The sequence below is a fragment of the Colossoma macropomum genome, unplaced genomic scaffold (assembly GCF_904425465.1).
Source record: "Colossoma macropomum unplaced genomic scaffold, Colossoma_macropomum, whole genome shotgun sequence".
NCBI lineage: Eukaryota > Metazoa > Chordata > Actinopteri > Characiformes > Serrasalmidae > Colossoma > Colossoma macropomum.
The window spans coordinates 24,067,472-24,089,301 of NW_023494795.1; the positions used below are offsets into that span (position 1 = coordinate 24,067,472).

Below are 21,830 nucleotides of genomic sequence, written 5' to 3' on the forward strand. Positions count from 1 at the left end.
ATTACATGGACTCAGGGACACTTCCAGAAATTGCTGTTTGTGAACACAGTTTGCCGTGCAATCCACAAATGCAAGCTGTATCATGCAAAGAAAAATGTGTCAACAGAGATCCAGAAACGCCGCCATTTTCTCTGGGCCAAAGCTCATTTAAAGTGGACTAAGGCAAAATGGAAAACTGTTCTGTGGACAGATCAATCAAAATTTAAAATTCCTTTTGGCAACCATGGACACCGTGTCCTGCGGACTCAAGAGGAGATGGGACCATCCAGCTTGTTATCAGTCTATAGTTCAAAAGCCTGCATCTCTAATGGTATGGGGTTGCATTAGTTGCATTAGTACCTATGGCATGGGCAGCTTACACATCTGGAAAGGCACTATCAATGCTGAACAGTATATAGAGTTTTTTTTGCTGTCCAAATTAAAACAAGTATCTCCAAAAAAGTAAATTTACAGGAGAGGGCAAAAACATTCTTTGCTTTCAATGTAAGTCAATGAAAAGAGTTTTCTATTGGTCCATTCATCATGAAATCACACAATGTAAAGAGATACATGTTTTTCATTGGACAGTGACGATATGCTCCCATCAGACAACAACCCTTTTAGGTAAGGCCTTGCATATTTCAGCAAGACAATGCTAAATCAAATACTGCATCCATCGCAACAGCATGGCTTTGCAGAAGAAAAGTCCGGGTGCTGAACTGGCCTGCCTGCAGTCCAGACCTTTCACCAATAAAAAACATTTGGCGCATCATGAAATGAAAAATCCACCAGAGAAGACCCAGGAATGTTGAACAGCTAGAATCCTTCATCAGACAAGAATGGGACAACATTCCTCTTCCAAAACTCCGGCAATTGGTCTCCTCACTTCCCAGACGTTTACAGACAGAAGAGGGGAGGCTACACAATGGTAGGCCCTGTCCCAACTTTTTTGAGATGCATTGCTGACATCAAGTTCTAAATGAGTTAATATTTTTCATGAAATGATAAAATGTCTCACTTTCAACATCTGATATGTATTCTATGTTCCATTGTGAATAAAATATGAGTCTATGAGATTTGCAACTCATTGTATTCTGTTTTTATTTATAATTATTTACATTTTGCACATTGTCCCAACTTTTTTGGAAATGGGGTTGTATGTTTTACTAAATGATTTTATTTTGAAAGTACATTAGTCTATTAATTTTGTCAGTAGGTTAGTTTGATTGTTTTGTCTCTCAGTGATGCTTAACGTTTCCACCTTTGATGAGAGCCATGGACTCTGAACAGATGAGACACATCAGACTTGAACATGAAATGGGGAGAAAAATACATGTTTGTTCATTTTTAAACACATTGTTTTCATTGCCAGCTTTCCACTTTTTCACAAACCATGTTGTGGATTTACTACTCAGACTTGAAAAAGTAAATACAATTAAAATTTTTTCTGAAAATATACAAAATTATTGGCTTTCTAACCTGATATCTAGCCCTATAGCTAGTCTCTGTTCTTTTACATAAAGTGCACCAGATTGGATAAACTGCAACACAGAACTGCTACAGAAGCCAAGAAGCTGCGCTGGTTCATGTTCATGTATGTCGCTGAAATATGACCATATTTTGCATACGTTAATCCGCTTTAGTGCTTGGTTTGGTCAATATTGAGAAGGAGTGATATTGTTTCATCTCTGTTATAAATGTTTATTTCCTGTTTGAGGAGTGTTCCTGAAAAGTGCATAGCAGCCGCGACTGGGTGGAAACCAATAATTTTCCAAGAATGGGTTTTGTGTGGACATTTATAGGCCTTAGGCTATAACCTGTTTTTATTTTTACAGTCAGTAAAGAAATGCCATGTGGACGTTTATGGACATTGTCAGACACTGAAAATCCACACCGCCAAAGTAAGCCTTACCTCTTAATAGCCTTGTAGCAGATGATGATGGTCAGGAGAAGGAAGACTACTGAAGCACAGCTCACTGTCCCCAGCACCAAAATCTCGACCTCCCTTCCCCAGGGCTTCATAGGTGGAACAGTAGACGGAGCCACTATGATAAAGAAAGAGAGAGAGACAAATGAAAAGGGCACTGTAGGGACAGAAGCTCTGCTCACACTGTGGCTGTATCCTCTCTCTCACCTGTAAAGCTCCAGGGCCCAGTGACGGGGCCGCAGTGCATTGCACCACTCCATTAATCAGCTCCTATCTGAGAGGTGCTTCATTCGGCCCATTACGCAGCTACCTCACCCAGAAACGTATTAGCACTTCAGGGCCCTCCACCATACCTCCTGTGCCACTTTAAAGTTTGGATGAGTTTTTCTCTGGTTGGGGGAGTGGTGGCACTGCCGTGCTTTATTGAGTATGGATTTTAATGGCACTTATAAAAATGCACGAGAGAAGGCAAATTAACGGCCCCCGTCACCCTCACAATCACACACAAGTACTGCCTCTACGCTCTCTTTCTGTGTGCCGAGCTCTGGATTCAGCATTTTCTGAGCCTCATCAGCATACAGCACGCAGATATGCAATAGTCCATTAAAGCCAGAGCAAAGCTACTACTACTGTAGACTGACAGGATATGTTATCTCCCTACTGGCCATGCAAGTAAGAGAGCCAACCTGCATTTATACAGAACAATTTCTTTTCAAAACAGCCTGGGTTTAATCAAGAGTCAACACCGCTGACCTGCTGCTTCTGTATTTTACTAGTGGTGCACCAATACAATATACTAGATCAACAATGCATTTTCTAGAACAGCAGCCACCAACCCTGGTGCTGGAGATGTACCTTCCAGTAAGTGTAGCTCAAACCACAATCTGCCACACCTGCTTCAGTTCTTGACTGGCTGGATCAGATGTATTAGTTTTTGATCAAGAAGGTTCAGCCTGCTAGACACAGGTGGGAACTAAACTCTTCAAGTGAGTGGATCTCTAGTAGGAAGAATGGTGACTACTGTTTTAGAACAATATAATTTTAACTAATTGCATAATCCTACAAAGAATGTTGGTGTACAACAGTTTTCACTATTGTACACTGTAAAAGAAATCTGTAAAAATGGTCATTTCAATTTACTCTAATTCAATAGTGTCACTAGTTAAACTAGTTATCCTGACATACAGTATATTACCATAATAATTCCATAACAATAACAATAACAACCATTAAAATGTATGCAAATGTCTGTGAAATATAGGTGAAAATTCATGCATTCGTTACATGTAGAGTTGAATACTGTACTACTCTTCTTGCTTAGCTCCCTAAGAAAACAAACCACCCTCTACAACTCGTACAAAACGCAACAGCACAAATCCTAACACAAACAAAAAAGAGAGCTCTATCACCCCTGTTCAAAAATAACTGCACTGGCTACCTATATGTCTGTTTATGGTCCTGCATGTGATCTTAGTTCTGCAGATACTGGCCTTCTGCAAACACCCTCTACAAAATACAGAAAACAGGGTGAGGCCTCTTTCAGTTATTACACTTCTATATAATCACACCGAAGAAAAGTTGTAGACGCCATTTTAAAATGCCATTTATCTTTATATTATTAGAAAAACACTAATATTAGAAAAAATATTATTAACAATATTAATACAAAAATACAATCTCTCTCTCTCTCTCTCTCTCTCTCCTCTCTCTCTCTCTCTCCCTCTCTCTGGTAATGTTATAGTCTATAGCTGTGTTAGAATAACACCAGAGTTGGAGAACTCTGTAAATGCACCCCTGAATAAAATGGAAGAGCTGGGATGAAACATGATTTGAGATTGGTTAAATCTCATAAATTTGGGGCTATAGCCCTGGAAGCCCAGGCCAGATGATGCCACTGTTCAATTCCATCATCCCTCAAAAGAGATCAGAACAGAGATTAAAAACTGGTTCATTGATTTATAAGTCTACTCAGGCTTTAGCAGGAACTTCAGTGTTTGTAAAGAAGTTTTTTTTTGTCTTTACATGCCCTATGCTGACTATAACATAGTTAAAAAACAGGATGGTGTTTATATGGTGTATTTATTTTTTAAATTTAGTGGGTAAGTAAACTAAAATTATTCCTCTAAACAAGGTAACTGTATTCTGAATACTGCCTTTACAAACGTGGACTGAGTACAGATACTTATTTTCTGTATTCTGGAGAAATGAAATCTGGAGACTTCGTTCTAGCTACTAAGTAGATATCAGCTGACTTTTTTAAAATAGGAATTTCTTGTTACTTTTTACTGTATTTATGTTTATTTGCAAAAACACATTGCCAAGATAAATGTTTTTAAGCAATGTGTTTAGGCACCTGACTAAAGCATTTACAATGGTAAAAATGCTTTATATTCTTAATGTTTGTACTATGATGTGTTTCCACCACTGAAAAGCTATACTTTTCACATGACTGAAACATCCCAAGTGACCCAAAAAGAACTGGAGCGGTCCACCTTCATCAGATGGCTGCCCCTGATTAGTCAGAAGCTTGGCCCTGCTATTTATGATACAAGCGATCAGGTTAGGCGTGCAACATAATTTACCATGCTGGTGTTTTCCAGTAAAAAGTGATCCACCATTGTGAGACAGAGAATCCAGGATTAAATTGAAATGTTTTTAAAGTTAGACGGCTAAGCTAGAAATCCTGCTTTGTGAGACAGACCCCTGGTTTTGAACTAAATATCGATAAAAGAAACTCACAAATGCATCCTGCTTCCCAGCCTGCTTACCCATCGTTTCAGTAATGAACAACTAATAACTGTCTCATAATCTGACATTTTTTAAATCAAAACAGAATTTTTATATCAAGCCATTAGTGCCATTAGGAGATTAGCTGATGTAAATGTAAACAAACCTTTGTTTTTTTAAGTTTGGGGAATTCCGGCAGTGCTTTACCCAGAAGCAGGTCAGCATGTCCCAAATGACACTGAAACTGTAGTGTGAAAACAAGCGCAACCCGTGCAGGCTGTTTTTAGCTTTGACAGTGATTAACCCACATTCCACGAGTATTCCCGAGACGTTATCCCACAGCCGAGGAATATTAATCACTGAATTAGTCCTCTTTTGCAGATCAGCAAATTCATACACTCAGCACTGCCATTTATCATCCTGATCGATATTTACAAATCTCGCTGTTACAGCTGATTAAACCTAAACAAATGCATGAGGAAATTAGCCAACTTTCCTATTGATCAAAGACTTTTGTATCAGCATTGTAATGAATAAGAGGAAAACAGACAGGAAATGTTCAGGTTTAATAGATGGTACAATCGCATTGGCAGCGAGTACCAGTCCTGCTCCTGGGGGACTACTGTCCCATACATTTAGATGTTTTCCCCACTCTAACACATCAAATCCAAATATTCAGCTAATTAACAAGAACATCCCCCTTTGAATTGGGTGTATTAGAGGAGGAAAAACACAAAAAATGCACAATGTAGGTCAGTAACAGCGTCGGACTGCTGTTTTGTACAGATACAACAAGGTGGCCCGAACTTAAACTTTTCTTGGTGGGGGTTGGGAGGTGTAGTGACTAAAGTGGGTGGGCCTTATACCACTGCTACTGGTGTAAGGGCACTCCAGGAACAAAGCCGAGAACCTTTTCAAAAGTCCACCCTTCATTCATTTAATTTCCAGTCAAAATTCCAATTAAGTACAAGTTTATTTTTCAGCGTTAGGAAGAAAAAGCAGCAAAAGCAAACATTTTAGGCACTAGAGAAAATCAACCTTAAAAAGCTCTTTATCTGGGCTGTAAGTGTTTATTTGATCTTTTTTTTAGTATTTAGTGTGTCCACTCTTTGCCTTTATTACAGCTTCTTTTCAAGAGAACTGCTTTTAGTTTTCCACTGAAATCTGTAATGACAGTGCAGTTTTTCCACACCTCCAAAGTTCAGTCTTAGAAGTTGGTGGTCAGTGGTCAGTGAGGTTGTGAGAACAAGACCTTTTTTGTTCTTCTTTTCTGTCTATTTTCTTTTCTCAGTAACAACCTGACAGCTACACATCAGTTCAGACCCACAGTGCTGAGTTGTCTTCTCACAGTGGAAGGATGGACAAAAACACATGTGGATTTTTTCAGATCTGAAGCAAGAGTGAAGCTTAATTATCTCCTCTCTCTCAAAGATGACAGCTTTAAGTACTGTTTATCTGAGGGCGGACAGTTTTGGTGGTCTACCAGGTCTTGCACGGTTGTTAGTTAAGTCATGTCAAAGTTTATTTATATAGCACTTTATACAACAGGTGTTGTCACAAAGCAGCTTTACAGAAAAATCTGGGTCCAAGCCCCTATGAGCATCGCCAATGGCGACAGTGGCAAGGAAAAACTCCCTAAAAGCAAGAGGAAGAAACCTTGAGAGGAACCAAGTCTCAAAAGGGGAACCCATCCTCCTCTGGTCGACACCGCATAGCAAACAGCATCAATATAAAATATTAGAATACAAAACAGGAAAAAACAGGTGGAGCAATGGTTAATTAGATTAGTTTGAGTTTATGCAGCAGCAGCAGCATCAGGAGGGTCAGTTCATGCAGGTGAGGTTTGCACAGTGTTGTTAGAGTCCTATTTTCTCTGTATCTTTTCATCATTTTTTGAACTCCAGTTTTAGAAACTCATGGTTTTTCACTTCTTTTCTTTTTTCTTATTATGTTTTTTTAGTATAAATTTGTAATAATATTTTTAAGAATGATAATTGTAATAATATTGTTTTATTATTTTTATGTTTTATTGCTTTGCCTTGAGAATTAGTTATTATGTATATGATCTTCACTGAAATATCTCCTGAAAACTTGTACTTAAAGGCCATTCTTACTGGAAAGACAAACGAAGGGTGGTCTTTGACTTCTGCACAGTACTTTATGCTCCTAGAAACCAACAAAAGCTCTTACCCAATTTGTATTTATTTTAAACTAAGAATGACGATGAGGCCATGTTTGAAAGGTTTTGTACTAACTATAAACAGACTTTGAAAATTTGACAAGTGAACTAAGCTGTTTGCCTTGTTGAACTGTTTGCCATGTTGCAGCACTTAAAAAAGCACTGAACCATTTATATACTAATCAGAGATGGTGATTAAGTTGTAAGAATCTGAACTATTTTCTTTGATCAGAGGAATAAACACTGTGTTCAGATCACCAGGTGTTTTATTGCTTTGCCGTAGTTCTGCTTTGGTATTCAGCTCTGTGATACACTTGGTTTCAGCATCAAAGTGAAAATCTTGTACTAAAACACAGCTAAAACAGACTTAAAAGTGCTCATGTATGGGTAAAATTGATGATGCCAGCATTATAGCTTTATCAAAGCATCAGGTCATGCCTAGCCTCTCTTCAGCATGAAAAATGAGACTTCAGAGAAGAGCCCATTGCCATGAACGGTGTCTGACTGCTTGCGTAGGGCTCTCGCTGGTGGTAGGTTTATGGGGCTGACTCTTGCGTATGTTATCTCTGGCTGATGACCCAGAGAGAGGAGTGAAATGGATGATGTTCACTAATGAGTGTGGCGGCAGCCTGGGAGACGAGGGTTGTCCTCACAAGACTCCTCAGCCTCAGCTGGGCCAACAAACACTCTACTGTCACCAAAAAAAAACACACACACACAACATGGCTGCCTCAGAAGACGCCCTCTGGGACCGAGAAGCGTCTGGCTCGAGTGAACTCAGTAATTGGGCCCTCGTGTATCTCCAGAGAAGGAAAAACGTGTGAGTGAGGAAACAGGAAAGATGTTTCAGAGGGAATCATAACCATGCATGCTTCAACATCTCATCCTTCACAACCACTGAGGAATGAGAATGGTAAAAAATGCTTCTTTTATCTCTGAAAAGGCCTGAGTTGCTGAAAGTCAACCATGAAGGGACCATTTCTATAGAATTTTAAACATTTTTCGCTATTATGAGGACACATGTATTGTCAGTATCAGGGCCTGACTGATATTAAAATTTTGCGACTAATACCAGTTTTAAGGAGCTAAAAATTCTGATAATAAATAACATTGCCTGGTATCATTTTTACAGCCTGAACTTAAACAGACTCCAACAGTTTTAGTTTAAGAGACACTCTGGCCAAAATGAAAAATTTAACCATCATTATATCTGCTGCAAACATGCTTTCTTGCATCCTAGAGTAAGCCACAAAAATCTCTAGAGTGAGTGAACCTTTGAAAAACTACAACTGCTTTGGGGCCGAGTCGTAAAGCAGTTGTAGTTTTGGGGCGGCTTGATTTTTTATTTTGTTAGCTGACATTACTGCTAGGAAGCTGAATATCTTAGGCCCTGTTCACATTGGCAATTCCATGTGTCTCCAGTGATCAGATTTCATGACTGGAGGGAGGTACACTCATATTTACTACATCAGTCTCTCACTGCGTTTCTTGTGAGACAAAATGTACCACGAGTCTGTGTTTATGTAAGGCAAAGGGCTAAAGGTTTAGACCACATGAACAGCTAATGCGAAGTGTAAACAAACGGTAGAGGAGGTGAAAAATTAAGCTACGCAGCTGCTTTTGTCTCTGCTGGGCTGATGCAGCTGATTTAGGTGGTCCTTCTGGTCCTGCTGAAGATGCATCGAGATGCTTTAGCCCTCCATTTACATAACACTGTAAATGTGATGTGGTCCCTGATCACCTCCAAAGGTGGTCTGAGTGATCAGATCACAATCATCACATCTCGGCTCTCAAAGACACATTGTACGCCATTTACACGTGTACTGTAAACTGTCCACTTATGATCGGATCACCCAGAAGGCATGCTATTGCCACGTGTGTACGATGTCTTATAATTGTAGTAAATGTATTCAAATCATCATTACAATGAAATGACTTGTCACACAAGGAGGACAACAAGCTAAAAGCTGAAGTTTCTGGCTATCTACATACCTTACTTCAGTTTGGCTTCTTTTCTCTGGTTGAAAAGGTAAACAATTTGTCTCTGCCATCCATTTTGTGCTGAATAAAGATAGAATCACTGTTCTCTTCTGGATTTTGTTGAAAAGCTGAGGTCAGAGTTAATGCTAGCTTGGTTATTTTTATTAGTCTCTAGGTCAGTAGCTAGGCTAGCAGTCAGGATTGTCATTTCCAAAGGTTTTATGATGTGTTTATGTAATGCATGCTGGGTTTTGTAGTGAGAGAACATGAAAACATGGAAACAATATAGAATAATGAATTCTGTCAAACCAACGAGGCTGAGAGGTACAACACTGCACTACCGAATACTGCATAATACGAAAAATATCATATTAAACTTTTAGGCTGGAATGCCCCATTAACTAGCGCTTTCCTCACTGATATAATGTCAAATATGATTATGTCAGTTCTCAAATGCATAAACCTGCAGAACTTTAATATCAGGAGATATGTTTAACAGCTGAATTTTCTCCTCATTGTCTGCACAAATACATTCAAACAGCCCTGAACCTTCTGAAAAGATGGCTTGATTTATGTTAATTAGCAGAGGGCAAGCCTTCACCCTCTGATACCGGTGGTGCAGTACAGTGATGAGGCAGCTGATTAGGATGCACAAAGAGAGGAGATGAACTGATAAAAATGGTTAAAAATGATTCATGTCACTATTAAGACAGAACCTTTCCAATTTTGTCATTTTAACATTTTCACATTTTTTTTTTTATTTGAAAATGTCAGCTGCACTTTACATTATTTGACAAAATATCTAAAATCTTGTTACATTAACTCACATTAAAAGTCAGGCACATTTTTCATTTTACTGAAAACATGCACAATGGATTGTGATGAAATTATTTAGAATAAGACAAAACTATTCTTTCATAATGCAAGATCATTCAGAATGATCGATTGGTCATCTCCTGCAGCACTGTTCAAGTACTTCAAAAAAGTAAAAAAAATATAAAAAAAGGTATTATTTAAAAAAATAAAGATTTCAAAAAGGGTTCTTTGTGCAATGGCACAGAAGAACCTCTTTTGGTTGCCTAAAAAACCTTTTTGAAGAACCATGTCTGTAAAAGAGAATGTGAAGAATCTACAGATCTGTTGCATAACGTAAAGGTTCTAGGAAGAAACCTTAAATTGGTTTTAAACATTTACACTAATTCTTTATGTTTACTTTTGTCTTCAATTTAAAGGTTTTTCACAGTCACGTGTCTTTTTCCAATATACATCTATAGGTAACTAAAAGAGGTTCTGATATAGATTCACTCACAGAACACTTTGTGGTACCTGTGATTTAAGAGTGTACTGTATGAGAAATATTTATTAGTACAAATAGATATTTAATAAAAAAGATACATGTACACAGTTAGAGATATTTTAGGAACTCAGTTTGAATAAGATAAGAGGCCAGATAGTTCCCTTTTGTAATTCCAAGTTGAAGACTTTGTGTTATTTAATGTCTATATGAATTAGTGCAAAAGACAACATCCAACAGATAAATACAGTGATTTAGAATAAACATTATTGACCCTACCTTTCAAAACATTGCTTATATGAGCTTAATGGGAGTTATCTATAATGTGTAAACTAAATAGAGGAAGGTAGATTTGAAGTCTTCTTTCTGTGATTAAGAAGCAGCAGGCATATCAGAGATACCATGATGGCAGCTGGAGAGCCAGGCCTATTAGATTAGGCTATTTTTATACCTGCTTTCCAGTTTAATGGAGTTATATAGCTCTGGATTGCCTAGCCAAAACTGATTTCAAAATGAGAGGACTGACAGGCTGCCAGGTATCAAAACAAACAACGGACCTGCTCTGAGACAACTTCATCCAATGAATAAAATCTCTAAGAGGCTGGAACACTAGCTAAGCAGCTCCAAGTTTCAGCCTTTTTTGAAATATTTTAATTGAAGCCTAATTCTAAGCACTTCTCTAGTGTTTAGCAAAAAAACAGCATTGATTTAAGACCCATAGAGACGGATGTAGTACAGAGAGGATCATAGATAGATAGATAGAGAGATAGATCACTTTATTAATCCCAGAGGGAAATTCTACTATTGCAGCAGTACAAAGCACAGTAAAGAGCAAAACAAGAGCAAAATGAATAGGAGCAAAGTATTGTCTTACAGTATTCACAGATGCATAAAAAGAAAGTAAAGATAAACAATATAATAAAATAAAATAAAAATATACTAAAAACAATAAAAAGAATGTGCAGTACAAAAATAAGAAGTAAATTGCATAAATACTATGCAGTTGACAATGCAGTGGTGCATGTCCCCTCCAATGAATGAACAATTGACTATGCACTGTAAACGATAACCTATGTTAAAAGTTGTGCAATATAACATTTATAAACAAAGTGACAGTGCAATGTGCAATATTTGTGGACAAATAAACAAAGTGGCAGTGCAATATGGAGTATGTATAAATGTATAATCAAAGTAGCAGTGCATATGTGAGTGGAGAGATATAATGTAGTGTCCTGCTGGTGCCCAATGGGCCTGTCCTGTCAGTGGCTCAGTATACAGTAATGTCTCGGCACAGTAATGAGGTGTTGTACAGTGTGATCGCTGTTGGTACAAAAGATCTCCTGTACCGTTCCTTGCTACAGCAGAGCTGAATGAGTCTATTGCTGAAGGTGCTCCGCTGTCTGACCAGTAGGTCATGGAGGGGGTGTGATGTGTTGTTCAGGACAGCAGTGAGTTTACTGAGTGACCTCCTTTCAACCACCACCTCAAAACCACCCAGTGAGAATCCCATAATTGGTTAATATTATTTTTGGTTCTTGGTGGCCAAAAATCAGAAGACGTTTTAGATGCTGGCGAAAGTCATTACATTTTGATGGAAGATTTATTTGTGGTCACTCGATAGGGGGTTAATATGACCAGGAACATGAACTACCAAGGTAAACCAAGTCCCTTTTGATTTCAGGTTGACTTTAAGGACAGTTAAAATTATACAGTTAACCAATAAACAAATTAGGGCATCTCTTGAATATCAATACATTTTTAAAAAGTATTTTGGCACATACTCAATTTCATTTAAAATCGATTCATCCCATCACGATTTACATGGGGAATACTCATTTTTTAACAGAAGCACTGTAAAAATAAAGGAGGTAAAATATTTTTTCACCAAAAAAGTTAAAATTCATTTATATATGTAACCAGCCCATACCTAAACTGAATTTTCTAAAACTAAATTAAAATAATTTACTAGAAACATGATTTTTGCCTCAATATTACATGGGGTGGTATACAGAACTTTCCATTTTTCTGACTGATGTCATCTACAAGGTTTACTCAGTAGTGCATAGTTAAGTGACAGACAACATATGCGGAGTAAATTATTTGCAGCAATGTTTAACTCTGACTAAGCAGACTCTAAATGGTGATTCTAAATAAGCAGGGTCTATAAACAAATCTAACATGAACAAAACTATAAGAACACAGCTAGTGAAGGAAACTCACTGAACAGCTGTTTAATGCATCTTCTGTTGGTCACTGCTTGGCTCAGAGAGGGAGCAGCAGACATTATAAGACACATAACCATTACCAAACGGTACACATCAACTAAGCAGACAACAGAGCAGCTATGAAAACCAAAATAAATTGCAATGCCACTAAAATATTGTATTAGTTGTATGGAGAAGAACTCTAAAAGCAGGCAATTTAAGTTTGACTAATGCATGCTCATCTGAGCAATCCATGCTCCACCTATAAATACTATCTTTTATAGATAGAAAGAAAAGAAAATGTCAATTAAACGTAATTGTGCACAATTAAATCTTTGTCAAAATATGTCAATTTAGAGTTAGGCTATGCTGTTATGATGATCTGGCGCATTTTCTTTTTTCAAATCAAGGTTTTTAGAGATAAATGATTGATACGCTACGCTGAAGGTCACCAGCTACAGATCTTTTAATGTTGCTAGCTAGCTAAGCATTTGTCTCTAAGTCGCTTTCACTGAGTAGCTTGACTTTATGGACATAGCTTGAGGCTGAACATTGCTGCATTAAAATTGATCTTAATTGAATCTTAAACGTCTGAAATAAAGGTAATCATTTGCATTTTAGTGAATGTACATTCTATTTCTGTCAATTAACAACAGCAGTGTTAAAATACATGTATGTGTATATGTATAGTATGCATATGGTTATTAACTCTCGTTTAATCTTTTTTAAAAAACGAGTATTGACCACTAAATTTTAGAGTACTTTGACAGTGAAAATACTTTTCTTACAGTATATTTAACAGACAAAAGTGTAGTAAAATTAGGCAGGAAGCCAATCCCCAAGTGTTCTGTTTTCTGTTCCATCTTCTGAGTCACAGTGAGCCAAGGACTCACTCACTCACTCAATCATTCACTCAATACCTCGTTTACCATCCCTCCACTCCTTTGGCAATATAAGCTACTATCTGAGCTCCAGACTGCCAGTGCTGGATCACAAACACAGGTAAGAGAGGGTCTTCCCTCTGCTTGGCTACAGAACGAGATGCCTTGCTGGCAGATGAAGGGAGTGCTTGTGGGCTCCCATCCCCGTGGGTGGCTCATCCACGCTCACGACAGTGTGCAGCGGAGCAAAGGGCAGCGCAGAGCCTGCAGGCACTGCAGCCTCCCCCAGCCTACTACTGTTAGTCATACCGAGGCAGAAAACCACTCCATCACATCACTCCATCATACCGTAGCACAGAGAGTAAGGTACAACAAAGATTATTCCAAAAGCGGCGGAGGTGTTTAAAGCTGGTCGCCGTGGTGAGGGTGATCGATGAAGTCCCTGGCTCACTTCCTAAAGCCCACATTAATTAAAGGTCCAATAAGTAAAAATCCATTTACATTTGATGAGCAGATGGAATGAACCACAGTAAAAAGAACTGAAGGCTCATACCACATGCTGGAAAAATGCTGGAGTAACTTCGCTCATAACTTTGATATACACTGAGATATTAATAAATACACAACAACAATTTATAAACTTGACCAACTAAGCCTCTTTTTGTCTCTCTACACCACTGTTACCACGTAGCTTGACCTTGCTGACAATACTTGACAACAATGTCAATATATAGGGCAAGTACGACCAAAAAAGTGTGTCAGCAAATCTTTCAGAGTAGCTGCTGCCATCCAGTAGTAGCTAGTGATGTAGACTATGACTTAAATTAGCAGGCAGCGAAAGAGAAACCGCTCAAAAAACTCTTTGTAGTGCCTTTTTTAAAGAGTGCATGGCTTCTTTACAAGTTAAGCTTCAGATAATGTTACATGTTTTGTGGCCAACTATGTATATTTTTACACATGCATAGTCAATAACATTGAGAATGTTCAAACTAAATCCAAAGCACAGCATCATAAAAAGATTTTAATGTCTAGTCTATAATCAACCCAAAATTAAAAAGAAATAATCAGCAGAACGTAACTCGCAGCTTTATAGAGACTTGAGAGCGTTTGGTCTGTTTAAGGTTTTGGACTCGTTCGCTCTGTCAGCTTAACCTGCCTCGGACTGCCCTGAGCAATTGCATGGCTCTTAGCCAATAACTGTCAATCTGCTAATGCTCCTCTATTACTAATGTCCTCTCAGATAAGCCAGACTGGAGCACAGGGAATCGATCTGTGGCCCGTCAGCATATCAGCTGGACAATAAATTGGCAGAGAGAAGGTGAGTGTGTCTGGAGTATTTATGTAGGGGTTAGAGGCCTCAGATCCATGAAATCCCCTGACTTTATGCCAATCTCGAAACTTTCAGAGGAGTGCACTCTCAAAAATAGAGCTGCCAAAGAGGGTTCTTTGGAGCGAGGCCATGGAAAAAACACTTTTGGTTCCCTAAAGGACCTTTCAATGGATATAAAAAAAAACTCAACTGAAAGATTATTTAAGGAAACAAAAGTGGTTCTTCTACCATTTTTTGTAATCACTGGTAGGTATAACACCGGGTGGTCAATCAGCTACATCAATTCACTTAAGTACCAGTAATTTCAAAATACAGGACTGAAAAGTGGTTTCAAGGTTTAGAGCTAAAGAACCCTGTTCTATTGCGTTCCAGTAACGGATGCTAGTGACTAATTTGAATTGGTGGCTTGTTCCAATAAAGTTAAAGGGCCTATATCCACATTTTTCTTGCATTTAATTCATTCTTCCTCTGAAGTCTACTTTTCACATTGGTGTGGGTTTATGGACCGATCAGTTTTACACGACCACATTCCAACCTCTCTTTTCCCCTACAATTAAACAGGCTGTTTTTGTTACTGTGCCTTTAAGACTGACATATGTATGTTTTTTTGCTCTGTTTGGCTGCTCTGTATTGTGCCTCATTCAAAGAGCAGTCTGGACTGAAATGCAGCTTATTTCAGTATGAATGGGCATAGCTAATCCGCTGTAGTCTGAAAAGGTAGATATATGTAAATGATTTGTTTTATGATGACATCACAGAAGCAATTCATTCAAAAGGGGTTGTTTTTATAGCTTTGTTTACATATATGGACTGTATGGACTGGAGAGTGAACGAGACGTTCTAAAACTTTAACAGTATTTACATGTTACCACAATATAATATGTGGTAATATGTGAGCAATGAGAGGGTGGTTATCCAGCCCAGTGCAGGCGGGAGCAGGAAAATAACTAAAATTAATAAACTCATTCTAAATAACATGAAGCAACCAATCGTGAAGAATGTGTAAATTGAATTTTTGTAGGCTACAGAAACAGCAGAGCCTTCAGACAGTCCTATGGCCACGACTGTGGAAAGTGCTCTTAATAAAGGTGAATACATGACAATAAAGGTGACTAAAGGCAAGTCTGACATATGGCAGTCATTTTATTTGTGATTACAGCAGATGAAAACCCACTATTTGACTCCATGGATGGAGGCAGGACCAAATGTTCATGTTGCGGGCAGGACGTAAGGTGCAGATTTTCTGTGATAGCTGGAGAACGATGAAATCTTGTCCCACACAGTTATCTAGTTCCAAGTAGCAGTGCTGACAGTGGGGAATTTTTTCTTAGCTATAGACTAATGGCTTTTAAAGGTCCCATTATACCTCAACATTTCAATAGTAAAAGTGAATAAAACATTATATGTACATATTATTTAAATTACTTGTTACCTTTTTCTGAAAGTGTTTATTGTGACAATGATATTAATGTTCAGAGAACAATCAATATTTTGTGAATGCAATAAATGAAAATTTGTGAACACGCCATTGTAGTAAATGTATAATTGCACTGCACTGCTTCATTTGACTGGTTAGTGGAGATGCTGGTGGCTTAATGGAAAGTGAAAATCCACAAGATTATATGTTTGTTGCTAGAGTGTCTATTGAGAGTGGTATGGATAAAGAGGGCAATTCTACAGGTCCATAGTCAAGAAATATTTAGATGATGTTTTCCATATGTTTCTATGAGATAACACAAAATGACCCCTCTTTCATGAAAAAGTGCAACTGTTTGGCTGTTTTTTTTACAGCTTGGCACTAACGGAGTGTCTTACCATAGTTTCAGACATTCGGATCTTGAACCATGCCACCTACAATTCAGAGTTACCTAGGTGTGGTCTGAGGTCTAAAGGAGTTGTGATATAAACAGCAAGTGCTCTGAGATATCATCAATGCTAAACAAGACCAGAGTCCCCTTAATGTTCGCTTACATTGTGAACACTAAAAGCACTGAAGCCATTTACAGTTGGTTCCCGTTCATGTTCACTTCAGCAGAACTGAGTACAGTTCATTTAAAAAGAACTACATTAAAACACCTTCAGATAGCAAAAGTCTTGGGTCAGTCACTCTGGACGAACATCTTAGAAAACATTTTTTTTCAAGAACATCACAGAATAATAAAGAGTTTAATGAGTTGAATATGGTCCAAAATGTATATTAAGTGTAAGATCTTCTAACTACATGTTTTTACCATTAGATATTTAGATAGATCCCTGTTCAGTTTTACCACTGAAATGTCCTTTCAGATTATAACACAGGTAGGATCCCAAGGTATATTTATGAATGAACAGATCTGTTTAAGTGTTATCTGACTTTTCTTGTTTTTCAGTAGAAATTTTTTAACAGCCACAAAGACTGATGGCATCTACTTTGAGGACAAGTGAATTTATCCTAAATACACAATAAAGACATTAAACCTGCAGAACAAAATCACATCCAAGAACAGGAGGATCCTAGATTTTCTAGTCCTTTGTGGTCATTACTTAGAAGTTATCAGTTATCTGAACAGTAAATATGCAGGTTTAAATTGCACTGAGCCTAAATATTGGTTCCTTCAAGGCAGCTGCCTCAGGCTCAAACTGTTCTCTCTCTTTTATGACTGTACAACAACACATAATAACCATATCAAATTCACAAATGATATGATCACCATGCACTAGAAATCACAAGATTAGACCTACTTCTGAATCAGATAAAACTCCACAGCAGCTACAGTAAATAATTCAGATCAGAAACTATTTATGCAGTCTAGCAAGAGGTGCTGCAGGAAAATTAGAAAACTGAACATAGTCACAACCAACTAAACATTTTAACTGGGAGTATGGCACATTCCAAGAGCCACTTTGCATGGCCACACCCCTAAGCTCTAACGGCCATGCAGAGCCTGTGTCTGACACCACATTATATATTTTATTTCGAATAAAACCATTTTAAATGCTTTTATAGGTTAACAGTAGCTTATTATCCTGCAACATCCCTTTGCTTTTTAATAAGAACTGTACTTAACAAACAAAATAAATCTCAAATTGAACAATAATCTCAAAAAAATTATTGCTTTCTAACAAAAATTGTTTTAAATGTAGTTTCACTTCTGAATTTCTAGAACACTGAAGTTGGCTTCTCATTCGACAGCTTTAGTTTGAATTTTAAGTTCAGGCTTAAATGGAGCAGCAGGACCATTCTGGCAGCTGTACGTGTGACTACTTTTAACTGCTGCATCATTTAAAGTGAAACAGGAATTTTGAATAAGATGTCAACTTCCGCTTTGTTGAAGTTCTCAAGACATTTGTCTTATAAGTGAGATGAAGATGTAATGACAGGAAGAGGGGACCATGCCGGACAATGCCACGAACCGGCGGGGAAACAGAAGCCAGTCAGGAAGATTGGCTGCCATCACTGACTTTGAGTCAGGCATTCTGAAACGGCCATAAATTTTAATTATGCCATGATATACATTTTTTGGCCATACCGCTCACTACTAACAGTATGCATCACTTAAGCAACTCCTTTAAAACTCAAAATGCTAAACTAATTTCTCCTTAACCATCTTCAGGTTCTTGCTCAGGAACATAATGCAAAATATCACAAAGTATAATACTGTAAAAGGACAATCAAAAGATATCAACATAGAACGTACACCTCAGTGTTGTAGGCACATTTGGGCAGTTTAGTTACGGTGAGTAATGTAGGCCATTCTTTCACTTCCAAATCCTTGACTACAAATGTTCTGTCACTTATGGCGTTATGTAATGCACTAACATACTCCTCAGAACTGGGCTTGTTTGCATGCACCATTATCTGCCCATACTGTGAGGCAATTTTTCACTTCTGCTATAGCAATTTTCCCAGCTCTCAGGTAACACTATCTAACTTGTATGAATAATGGAATAATCCGAAAGTGAGATACGGGTAGGAATTATCTACAATTAGTCACAGCTTCTGCAAAGAGATCGCATCTGAAAGGCTCACGCATATCCCAGAAATGTATTTTCAGATCAAACAGCAGCATCACCTGACTGCCTACAAGATGAGATGGTGAGGCTGGACACAAATACGTTTCACTTTGTTAACGCATCACGATGTGTTTTTGCATTGGCCACGAGTAATTACTCGCCACGATGTAGAAGCCCTTAATTAATGTTGACATGCTTCGAATTAGCATAAACAGGCTGATACCTTTGCAAGACAAAATAGCCCTCTGGATTTTAGAGGAGGGGGGCGAGTTTGACTGACAGGAGGGGGAGTCGAGCCGACAGGCCTCTGGGGGACAGAGGTTGACAGGAAAAGCAGAGCACTAGTCATATCAAAGCTCGGTGTGTCATTCTGCTGTTTATATGTACAAATTTCATATTTCATCATTCAGTCAAATAATGAAGGTGGCAGTGGATAAAAATTTGCTCAGCTAAAGGAGCCCAATAACATTAAAGTAACAATGATATGTTGTTACTATTTTCATCTTGAGGTAATGATGAAACGAGTTGTTTTTAGAGAAATTTCTGATCAGACAGACAAAACAAATCTTTGATCTAAGCAAATGAAGACATCTAAATATATTCTTCTCTATTTATGGCTAGCTCTCCACTAGGCATAGCTAATTCAAAAGAATGCTGGATTTGAAGAGATGTCTATTGTCCCTGCTAACAAGAAAATGAGCAAATATCATAATACAGCAGGATCTTACAAGAAAGCCAAGGATTATGCCCGTCCAAGACTTGATTTAACATAACACAGGGCAAGGTTGGCTGTCCTAAGCCACACACACTGAGAGCACCTCTATTGAGTTAGCGGAGTTAGCCATGTGTGCAGCCTGCCACGCATGCCCTTTTTTGGGCTTAAAGGAACGTGTTCTTCCCCAAGAGCCTGGGAGCAATTCCGCCTAATCTACTTCCCCTCATCTACATCCTCAGCCGTTCCGCTAAAAATAGGCAGATTAATCTAGCGATAAAATACGAGAGCACTTTGGTAATATTCAGGGCTAAATCAGCACTATGTGAATGTTTAGATGTGATTAATGAAAATTTGCCAGTGGTAAATTATGATGTGTTAGTACTAGCTTCGTAAAAGCCTTTTCATTTGGCTCTCTGGTCATGATGGGTGGAGATGAATGACGATGCACATACAGCACTTGTGGCCTTTTTCATTCTTTCATGGTTCTGTACACTGTGATACAGTGCTGCCTTTAAGCTTTGCGAGGGTTGTCTATCGGGGATGGTGGTGGGGGGGTTGCTGAGAGAGTTTCAGTCCACAGCAAGGTCACACACAGTGAAGCACATTCTCTCTGCTCACCCAGCTATGCCACACTTCACTTTGGACGTTCAAACTAAGGGCAGCCAAAATGAAACTTCTGTTTTAATCCCCCTCTTTTAGGACAGCTGTGCTAATGCTAATTGTCCTGCTCTCTGCAGTTAAACGTCTTTTCTGTTCCTTCCCACTGTGTATTTCTCAGTTTAAACCTTTTATCATTCCCTCAGTAATAACAGGTGTGGGAGTCCTCATTAAGCACAACTTCTTCATGAATATTTTTGAGGAGGTAATTCTAAAGCCAATTCGGCCCTAAAGGCAAAGCTTACCACCTACTTTCTTATCAAAGGGCTTAAAAGTTAATGGTAATGCCAGCGGTGAACAATGACTATCACAGCTAGGCCTTCAGTTCGGGCCATAAATGTCAAAACTTGATCAAAAACTCGAAAAAACACCTCTACGATAATGCTAATTTGTGCTAGAGCCCCTTTGGGATTCTAGCAGTATGATCACACACAGAAAACGGCAATTAACAGGAACATTTTTTGGCCGTTCTAGATTAAACACATATTTGAAGCTTGAAAAAGACATTATATGTTTATTTGAAGCTTGTAAGTAAAGTATAAGTATTATACTATATATATATATATTACCTTGTAGCCATTTTACAGTGTCTATTTAGTAAACAGAGCTAGAGCTGCTGTTTTCCATATCTTGTATTCACACTCAGTGACATATCTAGGACTTCCAGTAGGCATAAAGTGATGTTTTTCTCATAGTATTGGTTGCACTCATTATAAATCAAAATGTGAGCTGTTAGTTCCTAATTATGTTAGTGGTGACAAGTTAGGCCCCCAGTTCAGCTCATTGGATAGTTTTCTGTTGGGAGTTTCAGAACTTTATCTTTTTATTTTCAACCAAACTTAACAATAAAATTAGAGTATTACTGTCATGCTTCCTGGTTCTCAGTCAGACTCTCACCTCACTACGAACTCTACCTCCCAAGATCCCTCAGTATGTAATGTGACACCAGGGAACTAGCAGATCCAAGTCACCTGAATACTGTTGGTCATCACCTGTAGAACCGTTAAGCCAGTCTGTTCCACTGTTACTTTGTAAAGTATTGCCCCTGTTCTGTCAATGCATACTGAGCTGGCTTCTTGTTTACTGCTTTTCCTGTGTTTGACCTTGCTTTGTTTCTCTTTTTTCGTTTTTCAGATTATCCGCTATTGGCTTTGTTTACATCCCTCACTTGTTTATGACCATGATTTCACCTGCTCCCATGTATTGTGCTTTTCTCTACTGGATTTTGATCTGGTCTGGTGTTAACCCTGTTTTTTGTATCAATCCTTTTTCAAATAAACCTTGCAAGTGTCTAATTCGTCAACCTAGCATTACCATTACTATAGTGCATGGTGATTATATTAAAGAAAAAAAAAAAACTTAAAATGACTTTTTTTATTTCACAGAAATCAATAGGCCTTTCTCTAACGGTGAAGAAGGCCCTGAAATGTCTTCACTAGATAATGCCCATGTAGCACTTCCTATCATACATAAAAGCATAAAAATATCAGACAAAAGATTCAAGCAAGTTAGTCAAGGTACTGGGCAATATATTATCTAAACTGCTATTCTTTAATTCGTGCGACATTACATTGATTTTTAGTTTTAGCAATATTGGTAGACAACAAAACTTACATAATTTCCTGGGTGCTTCTGGGTGCTTTGTAGCATGTCAGTTGTGTGTCTGTATTTCAGCAGAATGGACCATTACCCAGTGCAACTTTGAGTCGCGCTAGTCAGGCCTCACAGGACAGCTCATTGAAGAAAAACCAGGACTAGATCATGGATTGGAGAGCAAAGTGCTCATGCTTACAGAGTGGAAGGGTAAAAAGATCAATTCTAATCACCAATTTCATGGCAGTTTTCTATAATTATCCATAAATCGATAAACAGACCCAGTACTAGAATTCATTTAGTCTGCATTCATTTCAATCTGTTGACTGTATATGTGAGATAGGGATGGTTCAGATAGAGAGAAAGCGTGA

The 21,830-nt window shown here is 38.2% G+C and overlaps 1 protein-coding gene across 1 annotated transcript in view; it reads right to left on the bottom strand.

Annotated features, from left to right (window-relative positions):
• Window positions 1–21,830, bottom strand: part of prima1 (proline rich membrane anchor 1) — a 48,942-nt gene that overhangs the window by 21,288 nt on the left and 5,824 nt on the right. Inside the window, exon 3 of the mRNA XM_036581946.1 lies at window positions 1,892–2,024. Coding sequence (XP_036437839.1) covers window positions 1,892–2,024 — 133 coding nt within the window. The remainder of the gene's footprint in view (window positions 1–1,891; window positions 2,025–21,830) is intronic.